The 15,404-nt window shown below is 39.2% G+C and overlaps 1 protein-coding gene across 6 annotated transcripts in view; it reads left to right on the top strand.

Moving 5' to 3' along the window:
• Nucleotides 1-15,404, top strand: part of nhsl2 (NHS-like 2) — an 86,281-nt gene that overhangs the window by 40,000 nt on the left and 30,877 nt on the right. Inside the window, exon 1 of one of the 6 annotated variants that reach the window (XM_058783206.1) lies at nt 2,992-3,426. The exons of 4 other annotated variants lie outside the window; for them this stretch is intronic. In XM_058783206.1, the coding sequence (XP_058639189.1) occupies nt 3,345-3,426 (82 nt within the window). In that variant the 5' untranslated portion in view covers nt 2,992-3,344. Of the gene's footprint in view, nt 1-2,991; nt 3,427-7,431; nt 7,573-15,404 lie in introns of those variants that run through there. One more of the 6 variants, XM_058783207.1, reaches the window with a different exon arrangement.

The following is a 15,404-nucleotide window of genomic DNA, read 5'->3' as shown; positions in this document are numbered from 1 at the left end:
GAAGTAGTAGAAGTTTTCAAATTGGGTAATTTTCAAATGATTTATTTTCAGTTATTCTAGTAGATATTATGTAAAATTAATACAAATTTAATTACAGTAAGTATTATGCTTGTGTTATTTATTATCTTTTAAAAAAACTTTCATCGGTCAATCACTAGATGGTACAAATTAAATATAACTGAATTCACCTTTAAATATACCACAAATTTGTCATTTACAATTGATTTAAATGAAGTGTAGAATGTCACACTGCTAGAGATGTCAACTACCTGTGTGTGCGTGCGTGTGTGTGTGTGTGTGTGTGTGTGTGTGTGTGTGTGTGTGTGTGTGTGTACAGTTTGGTTATACTATCAAGAGGCAAATGGCCTCACTAATACAGTAAAATATAATCAGATAACCTGAATGTTATGTTACAAATGCTCGTAAATTAGCTGAATCGTATTTATATTTCAGTCTGATGATGTTAGGTTAGGTTTAAGGGTAGGGGTTAGGTCATAGAAAATATCATTTAACCTGATATATAAACCATAAATGTATAAACTTGTGTGTGCGTGTGTGTATTATCAACATGCAGGAGGCAGGCTCTGGTCACTGGTGTGTGTGCTCTGCTGATTAATCATTGTGCTGCTGTGTGCAGTGTGTGAGGGAGAGAGAGAGAGAGAGAGAGAGATGTGTGTGTGTGTGTGGACCTGCCTTTTTATTTTATATATGTATGTGTAGATTAGTATTTTGTGTTCAATCACAGTATACATGATGTTGTGTGTGATGTTTTTATAAATATATATTGTTAAAAATACTTCACTCCCTCTGGTCTTAAATCTATTTTGCAAGAAGGCATTCTTTCTGTGTGTGTGTGTGTTAAAATGTGCAAGTATGACGGCATGAGAGTGTGTATCAATCTCACTGCATCTTTTGGTCTGTGTGAGCAGGTGAGTGTACATATTTGCAGATGTGACCTCTGTGTGAGTGTGTGTGTGTGTGTGTGTGAAGGGGTGGGGCACGTGATGTTTACCAGACAGATGTCTGTGATGAATTGATAATGGAGAACAGTGTTGTGGCTTTGAATGCTAAACCTCCAGTCTGCAGTAGAGGGAGGGACCTGCCCTCTCCACTGCAGTGTGTGTGAGTGTGTGTGTGTGTGTGTGCAGCCAGTCAGCAGCTCGGACAGCAAGCCGCTCTCACAAGCAGCCTAGGCTCATAACAGGATTTTACACTTGTTTATTATCCTCCGCTATTTATTACTCCATCCCTCAGTTCCTATCTCATCCTTTTCAGGAAAAAGTAGGCTGACAGTCATCTGTCCTTGGGAAGCATCCTTCCTCTACCAATGACCAATTTTTCCAGTAAACACACTCGTACACACACACTAGCTCCTATGTAGCAGATCTCTGCGTTCGTGTGTTTGTATTTAGTGGTGAACTATCACTGCCGTTGCCTTACAACACCTTTCTCACCAAGAGCCACCCTTTTTCTCTGTTTGCCTTTCTCACCTATAGCGTCTGTTTTTACTTACCACGTCTGCTCTCTCCTTCCACCTCCCTTCCTCTCAATATTCCTCTCCAGCTCTTTGCCTCTTGTGATTCTCATCTCTCTCTCCCTCTCTTTTCCCTCACTCTCTCCCTGTTTGCCGCATCTTTGCTCCTTACTCTGTCCTCCTCTCTATCATGCCCACCCTCATCTCTCTCTTTCTCACTCTCTCGCAGTCTTCATTGGCATGACTGTGGTACAGTGTTGTGAAAGCAGATCAAATAAATACAATGAGGTCTCACAAAATGCCGGAAAATGAAAACAGGGTTAAAGTCAACATTAATGGAAATTCACCCTATTTCCTAAATGCATGCTATTGATTTTTATTGTGAACAATTCATCTATTCATAACACATACTTTCATTCGTTTTTAAAATTATTTTATTAATTTTTTTTTTTTACCTTGTAATTGTAATTAATCAAAATGTCATGACTCGATCTTCTGCTGAAACAACAGTCTTCTCTCTGGTGACGTATGCCAGACTTCTCCAATAATTTAGTCCACTAAAACCCTGTTTCTTTCCTGTCTCTTTGCAGGATGGCATATAGATCTGCCTCCCTCCAATGAATATCCATCTATTTTCAGTATCGTTCAGTTGTATGTCACAATACAGAAAACCAGATCTGCTACATATCTCCATAATTTCATTGTATCGTGACTTTAAGACATGATTGAGCATAACACACAAATGTTTTTGCATTTTTACATTTTCATTAACACATTATTTTGCATGATTATTAAAGTTTTCCTGACAAAAGTCAAGTTAAACAATGTGTTTTAACAAAACACATTGTTTAAAAGCAGCTTTACAGAAAATCCTTAAGGTTAATGTTAATAATGTCTTAATATCTTTATGACTTTTTTGAAGGTATTTTCACATTTAGCAGATTAGAGCTGGGCAATAATATAATTTACATTTTGTTATGATATAAGCAACCAAGCAGTTGAGATTTGCTATATAGTGTATACACTCATATATACAACTTCATATAAAGAGCTGATTGATAATATACTTTATATTTTGTGACGATATAAACAAGCAGTTGAGATTTTGATTTAGAACGTATTGAATTGAAGAACTGTTTTCTCCATAAAATGAATCCAAACAACGTTTTTCAAAATATCTCCTTTTTGGTCCACAGAAGAAAGTCATTCAGGTCATACAACCTTTCCATTTTTGGGTTGAACTATCTGTCTTTTCCTATTTTGTGACTCAGTTTTGTTTAGTTTGGTTGCCATAAAATGTGGTGTTATTTTTTCAAATTCTTGGGAAGAAAACATTGAATGGTTTGATGATGGTCACAGTACAGTCAGCATGTGAAAATGTTCTTCATGTGCACAGAGTGTCTCCTCTGTTGCCCCTCTCTCTATGTGTCTCTCTTTTCCCCTCCAACCGCAGCGGCTCCACCTCTCCTCAGAATCACTCAGCAGTGATAAAGCATCCACCTCCCTCCTCTATCTACACCCTCCCTCTTTTTCTCTCCCTCTCCATCCCTCTCCTCGTTTCAGTATTCCCTACATCCATAAGTTCAGCCTTCCCAGGCTCTCAATGAATTGAACGCAGAGCCTGTACTCTGACTGGCTGGAATCGAACTGGATTGGGCGCATGCTCTCTCTCTCTCTTTCACTCACTCACACACACACACATGCACCCTCACACACTCACGTTCACGCAAACAAACAGACTTAGTCTCGCCGACTGCTCCGTGTCAGGCGGGCACACGCACATGCATGCGCTGTCGTGCTCACACACATAGACGCACCAACACACTCTCAGTCATTGTCAATCCGGTGGCTTCAACCTTGGGATGAGGTGATGTTTTGGGACAGGAAACACGGAGCAATGGGCAATTCCCAACGCCGGGCCAAAGGGAGGCACAAAACCAAGGGGGCAACAGGTAAAGCGCACACACATGTACTTGTGTCACACCTAGACGTGTGCACGGATTTATCACACGCGCATTCTTGCACTACATCACACTCCACAATGCCACGCTCTTATTTTACCATCACTTCAGGTGTTGTACATGTCATTGTGTGTATGTGTATGTGTGTGTGTGTGTGTGTGTGTGTGTGTGTATGTGCACGTGATATCAATTTCAGTGACTGGTTTCATGTGGCAAATCAGTGTTGCTGCTGTAGTCAGGGTCACCGCTGGGTTTAAAATCACTGTTTGCTCTTTCGTTATCGCTGTGAGCTCTTTGAATCCTCTTGCGCTTTCTTCCCTTTATCCAAAAAAGAGAGAAAAGGAATGGACCAAAGAAGTGACAAGCCTGTACCCAGAAGCGTGTACCCACACAGACACAGAAGAGAAGCCGGAGTCGGAGAGGATCAGAGAGAATGAGGAACAAAATAAAAGATGAGAGGAGAGGGGAAAGGGGTGGTGGGAAATGGATTGGGAGGAGAGAGGTTTAAGACAGACGAGGAGTGATGGCAGTTGGTGAAGACGATCAGGATGGGGAGATGAGAGAGACAGAGGAGGAAGGAAGTGTGGAGATGGGGAGCTGTCACTCTGTCTCTTATCTGTGAATTAGAGAGGACACACACATGCACACTAAACGGGTACAAGCAAGCATACGTCTTCTTTAACACTATCACACTCTCTCCAGAATATCCTACATATAAGAATGCAGATAAATTCCAGTGCTTTAGAGACACAAAAGCGTACACGTCTTAAGTAGAGACGAACCTATTCATGGCAACAGAGCTCACCAGCTGAGCCTGTATGGTGTTTAAAACAAGGCAGCTTCATGATATTTTTACGGAGCAGAATCAAGCACACGTCTCTTTGTCTTTTAGTGTTGGCTTGTTAAATGCTGCTTGGCTCTCATTAAGAATCCGCTGTGCAATGTATTGTGACGGTTTCCTGAATCTGTTTGGTTTTCCGAATCTGTCTGATTCTGTTTCTTATTTCTGATTCTGAATCCAGCATTAAGTTTGCCATATATTTTAGTAGATGTTTTCAGATCGTCAGAAGGAAGTGATACTGTTTGGGATTCTTATTCCAAATCTTATTGTTTTCTGATTCTAAATCTGATTCTGAATCCAGTGTTTGCTGCACAGTGTGTTTTTCAGTGTACTTGAAGTTTCGGAATCAGTGAACTAGAAAAAGTGGTTTTGATTTGGTTTTTGATTCTGATTACTAATACTAACTTCTGGTTCTGGATCCATAATATTTTTCTTTTTGTGCTGTGTGTTTTAAACCAGTGATTCAGAATAAATTGATTTTAATTCTGCACGTTATTTGATTTTTGATCCCAATTCAGAATCTGATTCTGAATCCAGTGTTTGCTGTAAAGTGTATTTTTTTCATTGTACTGAAAGATTCTGAATCAGTGAATAAGAAAAAGTGGTTCTGATTTGGTTTTTGAATCCAATCACTGATATTAGCTTCTGGTTCTGGATCCAGTGTACAAAATAGCAATGAGAGTCTTTCAGAGTACTGGATGGTTTTTAAAGAAGTGATTCAGAATAAAGGAAACTGTTTGTAATACTTATTTTGAATCTTAGAATCTGAATCTCAATCCAGTGTTCCCGTAAAATATTTTTTTCTGAATCAAGTGTCATTTCAGTAATGTGGAATAAAGTGGTTGTATTATAATTCTGATTCGTATTTCTGATTCTGATTCATGCCACTATCTCTGAGCGTGCAGTCTGCTGTTTTAGATCAAGTTATTGATGGTTGAGCACAGCTCTAGCCCTCTGATATTCAAAAGCAAGGAGTGATGTATGTGTGTGTTTGTGTAATGTCTGGAGTGCACAGTGCTCTGCACACACATTGCTTTCTATACACACATTGTTTTCATTCATACTTTTCTCTCCCAGCCTGACGTCATGCTCTCAGAGAAGGGCCGTACCCCGACATGAACAGAGAGAGAGAGAGAGAGAGAGCTGTGTGTTACTGTGTGAGACTGGGCAGCTGTTGTCATGGCAACGGACAGGTGGTATTGCCAGTCAATTGAAAGCCTGTTCGATGCTGCCTGTGTGTGTGTGTGTGTGTGTGTATGTATGTGTGTGTGTGTGCGTGCCTTTGTGTTCCTGTGTCAACCTATGAGATGTTTTAGTTCTCTGTACCTCATAGAACTGCATATAAGTGGTCTTCAGTATATAAACAGAAATTGTCAACATTCAGGCAGATGATCACGTAAGATGTGCCTGGTGTTCCTAGTGTGTGAAAATACTTGAAACCTGTATTTGACCAGTACAACATATACCATACTTAAAAGAGTTTTTCTCACCACTGGTTCAGTGGCTCTGGCTGTTTTGTACAAAAACACAGATATAGTCTGAATATTTGTGCTTTTGGTTTTGTGTATGTGAGATAGTGGTCCTAATCTGTGTGTCTTTAACCTTGGATGTCACGCAGTTTGGACTCATAAATGCAGCTGTCTTATAATGAAACCTTCTGTGTCATGTTATGTATTAGTTATCTGTTTATGTTTGTTTATGTTGTATCTGTATTTTTGAGAATAAAATTGCACCCTTTTATTTTGCTGAAATCATAATATGGTCATGGTCTAAAATTCTCTTCACACTGCTACAACTGCCAATTAACCATTAACTCCCCACAAAAATTATATTTTCAGTTATTTTTATTAAAAAATATACACTACATTTTGTCTTTTCACAATCATATTATTTAGCTGTCTCCATCTCTCACTTAAGCAAAAGACACATCACAATTTTGCTCTTTTAAATTTTTGTTTTGGTAGCTAGATGTGAGAAATATATCACATTCATTATTGTATTATAATCTATGGTCCAGAAGGCTGCATTATTTGATCAAAAGATTCTGTATAACCAGTAATGTTGTTAAATATTATTACATTTTAAAATACATTTTTTTATTATAATATATTTTAAAAAGTAATTTACTTCTGTGATGGCAAATTTGAATTTTCACCATCCATTACTCCAGTCTGAAGTGTCACATGATCCTTCAGAAATCAATATAATATGCTGTTTTGGTGCAGCGTTGAAAACAGTACTGCCTAATATTTTTGTGGAAACCATAATACATTTTTAGAATTCCTATATGAATATAAAGAATTAATTTGATTTTTTTAAACTTTACTGTCACTTTTGATCAACTTCAATTAAAATTAGCCTATTACCACATTAATTTTAGACATTTTATTTTCATTAAACATCCTACATAAACTTTTTTTTTTTTGAGGTAAAACTCCTTAAAAGGTGGAAATTCCACCACAGATGTAAATTATGTACATTTTATCCTATAAGGGATGGTTCACCCAAAATGAACATTTTGTCATCATTTACTCACCCTCATGTTGTTCCAAGTTTCTTTCATATGTTGAACACAAAAGAAGCTATTTTGATGAATTTTTGAAGAACCAAACAATTGTTGGTCCCCATTGACTTCCATATTAGGGAGAGAAATACTATGAAAATCAATGGGGACCATCAATTGTTTGATTACCAGCATACTTCAAAATATCTTCTTTTATGTTCAGCATAAGAAAGAAACTTATACAAGTTTGGAACGACATGAGGGTGATTAAATTGTGACAAAATGTTCATTTTTGGAGGAACTATCCCTTTAATTGCATTTCTTTATAAAGTTACCATCCATGGGCAATGAACTCACCAGTTGATGCTTGGCAAGTGTTAATGTTGGACACTGGTAAGTGTTTTGCATGAGCGGTTGGTTAATGTTCAGTGTGGCTGTGTCCTGTTGGACTTTGTGATCTTTATAGCTGCTGTGATCGCCTTTGAGCGTTTCCAGACGTCTCATTGGTTGTTTTGCTGTCACCTCCAGCAGGACAGGAAGGCACTCGTGAGCATGGGAAGGAAAAAACAGTGCTGCGTTGACAATAGAGTGGGGAGGGGGACAAGCTAAAACACTGAGTGCTCATGTATCCTGCCTCTTTCTCTCCTTCCCTCCCTCTCTCGCCCAGTGTCTCACTCCCACTTCAGATTTTGGTAACTCTAGGTCTGTGCCTCTAGAGCATTTCTATCTCTAACTCTCCCTCCATCTATGGATGTTATTATGGAGAGGCTAGATGTCTTCAGAGGAAAAACAGGTAGGGTTAGCGATCCTGTGTGTTCTGTATGTTCTGTGTAGAACGCAAGAGCCATGACTGGAACAGAGTGCGTAATAGGATCGTTTCTTAAATATTTTAAACTCAGAGACCCACCGTGACTGCTGGAAGTATAAAGACGCTCTATAAAGAGACATTGAGGTCAGACAGTAATGCAGGAGGACGTCTGTCAGAGGGTTTCTTTGAGATGGGAGATCATCTTCTCTCCTGAAGCAGGATTTGTGAGCTTACGCTGTCAGCATTTGTGTTGTAAAGGTTGTTGTCTGTCATATTTAATAATGAGTTTGAGATTTGAGAGTGTATGCTTTTAGTCTGCACTGAATAAGTCTGTTGATGATTTAAAAATAATATGTTTGGGTTGACAAAGTTAATGGGATTTATGTAATATGAGCACTGCACGTAAATGGACCATTTTGTGTGCCATTGTATGTGTGTGAGCAGCAGTGTGTTTACCTTGCTCATGGAATCATAACACACCTCTGTGAAAGTGATCCTGGGTCACAGAGATTCATAACAGTCTCACACACACAAAACATGCTGAAGCTCAAGACATGGGACTGTTGCCCATTTGCCATTCCAGTTTTCACTCTTCCTTGGGTTCATATTTCAGCACTGAATTCCAGCTTAAAGTCCCACTAACTCGGAATAATAACAGTGACAAACTTACTGTAATTTACTCACAGACACACACATAAGGCCAGTTTGAATATAGACCTGCAAATGTGCTGAAGCTGCGCAGTCTGATCACATATATTCGTGACAACACACACTTTCTCTGCTCATACATTACACGCACACTCTTACGGAAGGCTCACTGGCTAATTATGCATGTAAAATGAATGGGAGAGAAAATTAAGCCTCATAGAATTTTTATGCAAACGAGTTTCTAAATGAAGCCTTTGAGTCCAGGCGGCCACACAGTTGACTGACAGTCTAAATGCCTGAGAGGAAAGAGCTGCAGCGAGGGTTAAACCAGTGTCTGTGTGTGTGTGTGTGTGTGTGTGTGTGTGTGTGTGTGTGCAGCACTTATGTTTTCCAGTGTGTGTTCACACATGGTTTTTTGAGACTTCTGCCAAACCTCTGTCTTTATCAGTCATCTGTTGATCCTGCCACTGACAGATACGCTCCAGCAAAAGCCAGCTGCTCACAAACACAAACTCCATCTCTCTTTCCGTCCAGTTACACTTTCATTTTTGTTTTTATTTGTGACTTTTCACACTGTGCTTCTTTGCACATAGCTTGTCTTGCACATGATCTTTCCATTTCTGTCTCTCATTGCACCTTACCTTTGTCCTGAGCCTGTATACCGTGCTGGAAATGAACCATATTTGAACAGTCACAAGTTTATAAATGATACTTGTTTGTCTGACAGAAGTGAGTGACAGAAAAGAGAAGTACTTAATATGAAGAGGTTGACCAATTATCTGCACCGATATTAAAGAGGCCATCGGACACACTTTTACAAGTTGTTTCAACTGAAATGTGTGTTGGCAGTAGGGGTGTGCGATATTGACAAAAAATAATATCTCTATATTTTCTGGGATTTTATCGATAACGATAATTAGACGATATTTTGCTGAGTGTATTATTGTGCTGGTATCCTAAGGACTGCCGTGGACAGCTGACTCCTAAAGTTTTTGATATTCTTCATATTCTGTGTGCTGGTCAGTTCACACTGATAGAAATTAATTTTTTCATTCATTTCATGTTCATAATCACTCTGGAGTGCTCAAAATTGTAAATATGAATGGGAATATACCTCACAGATATTTTACTCATAAGAATTTCTAGGGGTACCAATAATTGTGCCCAACGTGTATTTGAGAAAAAACATTTATTTCATAATGAGATTTTCCCCCATTTTCAATTGTTTTAGTTCAATGAAAGGTTAGATATTTGTGATTTGTTTTAAATAAAAGATCAAAAGGATTAATAATGCAGGTTTATTTTCACAGCCTTCTTTGATCATATTTACCATGGGTACCAACAATTCTGACCACGTGTGTATCGGTTCAAAATATCTGTTATCGGTCTACTTGATTTGTAATAATTGGTATCGGTATCGACCCTGTAAAACACATATCGGTCAACCCCTAAATTAAACTCTTACAAAAACTGCACTGCCAGTTCTGCAGATATAGACCCGTAATTAAATTTTTTTTAACCAGTGTTCACTCTTTCAGCATAGTTTTCTTTCAGTTTTCACGTGTGTCAATGAATAATCTGAGCAACACTTTAGATTTAGGAAAACATTTTCACTGTTAAGTATTAACTATCACTATTAACTTTTCCCCTCATAAACTCCAAATTCACTTTGATATTTAGTAAAGTAGTGGTTGTAGTAGTTATGTTTAGGTATTGGGTGCAACTGGTTAATTGTGAATAGTGTTACTGAGATTGGGTCACACATTATTTTAATGTCCGATTCTTACTAACTATTAAATTACAACTTTTGCCTCAATAAACTCCTAATTTGCTGCTTATTAATAGTTAGTAAGGTAGTTGTTAAGTTTAGGTATGGAGTAGGATTAAGGTATTGAAAATATGGTCATGCAAGGTATTAAAATGTGCTTTGCAAGTACTAATAACCAGCCAATATGCTGGTAATATGCATGTTAAGTAATAATGAGAATTGGTTCTTAAAATAAAATGTGTCCACAAGATATTGTGTCTCTTTTATAAGACTTGGATTAAACCTCTCACTTCTCACATATTGATTACTTTTACAACGTCTTGATAGAAACCATGATATAAAACCCATTGAAATTACCATGAGAATGCCATGATACTTTCCCCCCCAAAGTCACAGGCTGTCTTCATAACCCCCTCTGTCTGTGTATCTCTAAAGGAGGTCAGATCCATTAAATTCACCCTTATGTGTTCCTTCCTGAGCAGGAAGGAGCTCTGAAGAAGTCTCTCTCTCTTTAACCTTTACTGAGGGTTCATTTATTTGCCCCTCAGTAGGTTAGTGTAGCCTTTTGTGTTGGACAAACTTTAGATGCCTAAATCCTGATATCAGCACGTTAGAGCAGCGTCCTCCAGACTTTGTCTGTCTTTGACCTCTGTGTTCATGCCCATGAGAGTCATTCCCTGAGGAATGAGCTGACAGCTCACTGCCTCCGTATCCACTTCTCCTGTTACTTTTATTCATCTACACCTTCAAAGATCTCTTTTCATCACAGAGTCTGTGTGCTGTGACAGGAAGTGGATGAAGTGCAGTTTCCTGTCAGTAATGTTGTTGAGACAATAGAACCTGGAAGTTATCTAAAGGGCATTAGTGTCTACTCTTCTTGATTATGTGTGTATAAACTGTTGGTCTAAGTATTAGCAGTGATTATTACACAGCTCGCTGGAATACTTTACTTTAATTGGTCAGCTGTGTCATACTGGGGTTGAATAGTTTTGTATAATTAGGCTACTATTAAACTGGCCGTTAATTAACTGTTGTCCCAGGCAACCAATTTGCTACATAGTTGTGCTAACTTCATATCTCTCATATCACTCTGTGGTCTATTTTTTCTCACATAATGAAATAATTTAAACTCAAATTATTGTGTTTAAATTATTTAATTCCATTTATTTATTTATTTGGTATGTAATAACTGGAAAAATATAGTCAGCTTGTCATTAGCACCCCTTGCATGTATTATCCCTTACTTGTGTGTATACCTACTTAATCATATTTTGGGGACAAATTTGTACCCGAAAGTGAGCTAAACCTGACAAAATCTCCAAAACCTCGCTTTGGGGATGTCCTCATTTGTGAAACTGGTATAAAAATATAGTAAACAAAGTTTTTTTTTTTTTTTAAATTGTAAAAATGCAGAAAGTTTTCTGTGATGGGTAAGGTTAGGATTAGTTTCCAAAATCCATAACTATCTGTATATAAAAACAATAGAAGTCTGTGTAATGTCCTCATTTAGATAGCTAAGTAAATGTGTGTGTGTTTGTGTGTGTGTGCATTATACTGTGTTCTTTAATGTCTGGACTACAGTACATTGTAATTTTATTTAAATGTTTACTCCTTTATCTCAATGTTACCAGAAAATTTCATTTTTAACTCTAGATGTGTTTAAATTTGACAGATAGAAAGTTTGGATTGTTGTAATTTAGCCTGTACCATCATAATTTATTTCTGTTTATCTCTGTTCTGCTGAAAATTTCTTTAATCACTGATTCTTCAGACATAGGACAAAACATGTCCAACAATTGTAACTGCTATTAGGTTTAAAAATGAAAAAAATTCCAATTGTAAATATTTAATTATAAATTAAATTAATAATATAATGTATTTCACACAATTATCCCCTTCAATTTAATTTTATCATTATTATATAAAATCTATGACCCTTATTGCCTTAATACTACAACAAAAAGAGAAGGGAAGGGTTCAATCATTCTAATGATATAAAATGCATAGAAATTATTTAATAATGAAAAAGAGCTTGTTTTATCAAAAGCAAAACTTTATAATATCTCATATCAAAGCAAGGTTGTTTTTCAAGGACACGTGTGCTTCATAAGGTTTCAAAGTTGTGTGTTGTCAACAACGTCAGACATTCATTAAAATGTAAACAAAAATCAGGGTATATCAGGAGCAGCTGTCACTCTAAAGGACCCTCTTGCCACATTCAACCTCTGCAGAGTACATCAATATCTGACAGGCTCTGGCAAGTTTTATAGTTTTAGAATATTTTAAATCCTAATATCAATATTTTCTGTGTCACAACCATGATATGTCAACACCATCTTCCAATTTCTGAGGAAATTATTTGAATTGTTTAGATCATTTTATTCTCCTGAAACAGGTTCTATTAGCATCTAACATCAACAGAGAAAACAAAATGGCTACTACATGAACTCCATTTGTTTCGTGAAAGAAATGCCAAATTTGTCAACACCATCAGATTTTCTATCTGACGGTGGTGACGGGCCAATGATGATGAGTTGATATTCAACGTGAAGTCATCATATTTTTGTGGTTTTCAAGTCATTTTTAATTGTATTAAATATAAAATAGTGTTTAATTTTTCTAAAAATGTGTAAATACTAAATGTGACATGACAGTATATATTGCTTTTGTGGATTGATCATCACTTCTAGCAGAGTTAGGGTTGAGGGAACATAAGATTCAGGGAACATAAGGCTGAGGGAACACATAACACTGGATGAAACATAATACAGTTTGTTTATATACTGATAATATGTGTTCTGCTCATTTTTGGATCATTTGTTAAGATGTTTAAATGTGAAAATGGTGAATGTAAATGGATAGAGGTAACAACTGTTTTATTTGTTTATATATCAAAAGTTACCTTGTTACAATAGCAGATGCACAGCAGACATACTGTTGTGAGATGAGATGATCATTTGTGTTCCAATGAAATATCAAACTAATTAAATGTGAATCTTGAATAAAAGCTTTATAAAACTTTTTAATACAGTAATTGATTAATTCAATCTATTTGATAGTTAAAATGACTGCAAATTCAGGTTTTTGTCACCACCGTCAGATGTGTCAACTCTGTCAGGTGAATATTTTGATATTATATTAAGATATTTTATATTTGTTGTGGAATTGTTGGTCACATTGTCACACTTCTACTACTACTTTGGAGCGAAGGAGCAAGGAACACGGAGACGCAGGAGAAAGATCAGGCAATTCAGGAGGCCATGGCGGAGCAGGCAGTCCAGGGAGCCAGGGACACGACAGGAGGAACCAGGGTGGACCAGACGGAGACAGGAGGGGCTTGGAGCATGCAGCACCAGGTGGGACCCAGGCCACAGCTGTAATGGTGACCCACGGTGGAGCCGATGGAGGGAGGAGCCATGGAGGAGGAAGGGCTGACGACTCCAGGGTGCCAGTTGACTGCGGCGGAGCAGGTGGTGGAGGAGCCCGAAGCAGAGATGGTGAGCCTAGGAGCCAGGGCGACACCGAGGTTCCGGAGAGGGAGCGACAGAGGACCCAGGTGGCGCCGGAGGGATGGAGGAGCCTGACGGAGCTGGAGGGACAGAGGGACGAGGCACAGGATGGTCGACGATAGACAAAGGCGGAGCCGGAGGGACGAGGGAGCCTAGCGGAGCCAGTGAACAGATGGGCCATGGGGGAGCTAGGAGCCATGGTAGAGTCGACGGGCCGAGGCAGAGTCCGGGGCTTAGAGGCTGGAGATGGAGGCAAGGGATTCTCCAGCCACGGAGATAGATGGTGGGCTGAGGGCGAGCAGAGGGGCTGCCAAACAACAGCAGTGGAGGAGGCGGGAGCGGGCGGGTGGGCAGGCATTTTCAGGGCTGCACTCGGGGTCACAGTCTTTCTTTGAGCAGGATGTGGAAACAGGAGCCCTCTCTGGGCTGGACGGGGGGACAGGAGCCCTCTCTGGGCTAAACTCAGGAATGGTGCCCTCTCTGGGCTGGACGGGGGAACCGGAGCCCTCTCTGGGCTGGACCGGGCAACAGGGGCCCTCTCTGGGCTAAACTCAGGAATGAGAGCCCTCTCTCCTTCGGAGTTACACCGTCCCAGATCCATAATTAGCTCACCCTCAGCCACGGTGCAGGGGGCGGAGTTCCTCTCCACGCTCTCACTGTCTATGGCTTTCTCCCTCGTGGTGGTCGTTGTCGCCGGCTCTCGCACCTGGTCTGAAGATCCGTGAGGCTCTGGCTCCGTGGCGATGCTCAGCTCTGTCGCACTCATGGATGATGGTTCATTGGACACAACGGACTCTGGCTGTCCGTCAGTGTTGGGCTCGGGCTCGCGCTCTGCACAGCAGGGAGATGGTGGGCTAGGCACTGGGTCTGGCTGTGTTCTGGATCAGAGGTAGACACTCTCCAGACACCGGATGATTGCCTCCCTCCAGCTCAGTCCGGTGGTGTCTGGGAGGTCGACGGGGCGGTAGTAGTTGCCCCCGATTCAGAACAGTGAGTTCAGCGTAACATCGTCGAACGCCGTTAAAACGGAGAGCTGGCTGAACTCAACCACATACTCCAAAAGGGAAAGGTCTTTGCGGGCCTTTTGGCAAATGCCAAATATGGGCATTAGAGAACACAAGGGAAAACTAGGTCACTGGGAGCACATGGGGAGAAAAACAAACACAAAACAGTCCATGGGCATGACACATATGAAAGTGTAATCTGTCTTCTAACATGAGAATGTGTTTTGAAATGTTAAAAACTTCTTGATTGCTGTTAAAGATAAAATTTAAATTATATTACACAGTCCAAGGTAAAAAGCATATTTTGATATATTAAAAAAAAGAGAAAACTTGGGAGTTTGAATCAAAGTATAGCTCAGTAGCTTAGTACATATAAGATATATAAATGTAGTTTTATTTGTCTGAGTACAAGGTTTTAAAAATAAAACCTTGTACTCAGACAAATGAAACTACATTCATATTTTGCAATATTTTTTTCAATATTGCACCCTGTTTTGTCCCACTTCTCAAGAATTAGTGAAATACTCTTGTGTCTTTGCATGAACAGGAAGGATACCAAAACTTATTTTAGATGCTTCTATTGTAGAGGTTTCTTCAAGCTTCCTATACACTCGTTTGCCATAGAGTTCATTTTATAGGTTGTCAGAAAAAATGTGAGCAGCATGCCCACATATAGCGCTGTTGTGCTTGGGTATCCTGAGGTTAAGACCTTGCTCACAGACCTTTCCCAATCCTGTCCCCTCTCTCTCTCCCACTTTGCTATCTGTCTAGTTACTGTCCTATCATAATAAAGGAAAAAATGCCAAAAAGTAAATCTTATAAAAAAAAAAAAAGTAAAGAAAAGAAAAAATGTGCATTTCAAACAACTTGCCGCTGGGGCAGTACCCC

This window comes from Onychostoma macrolepis, chromosome 07 (assembly GCF_012432095.1).
Source record: "Onychostoma macrolepis isolate SWU-2019 chromosome 07, ASM1243209v1, whole genome shotgun sequence".
In the NCBI taxonomy this organism is placed as follows: domain Eukaryota; kingdom Metazoa; phylum Chordata; class Actinopteri; order Cypriniformes; family Cyprinidae; genus Onychostoma; species Onychostoma macrolepis.
This window is presented reverse-complemented; position numbering and strand designations above follow the sequence as displayed.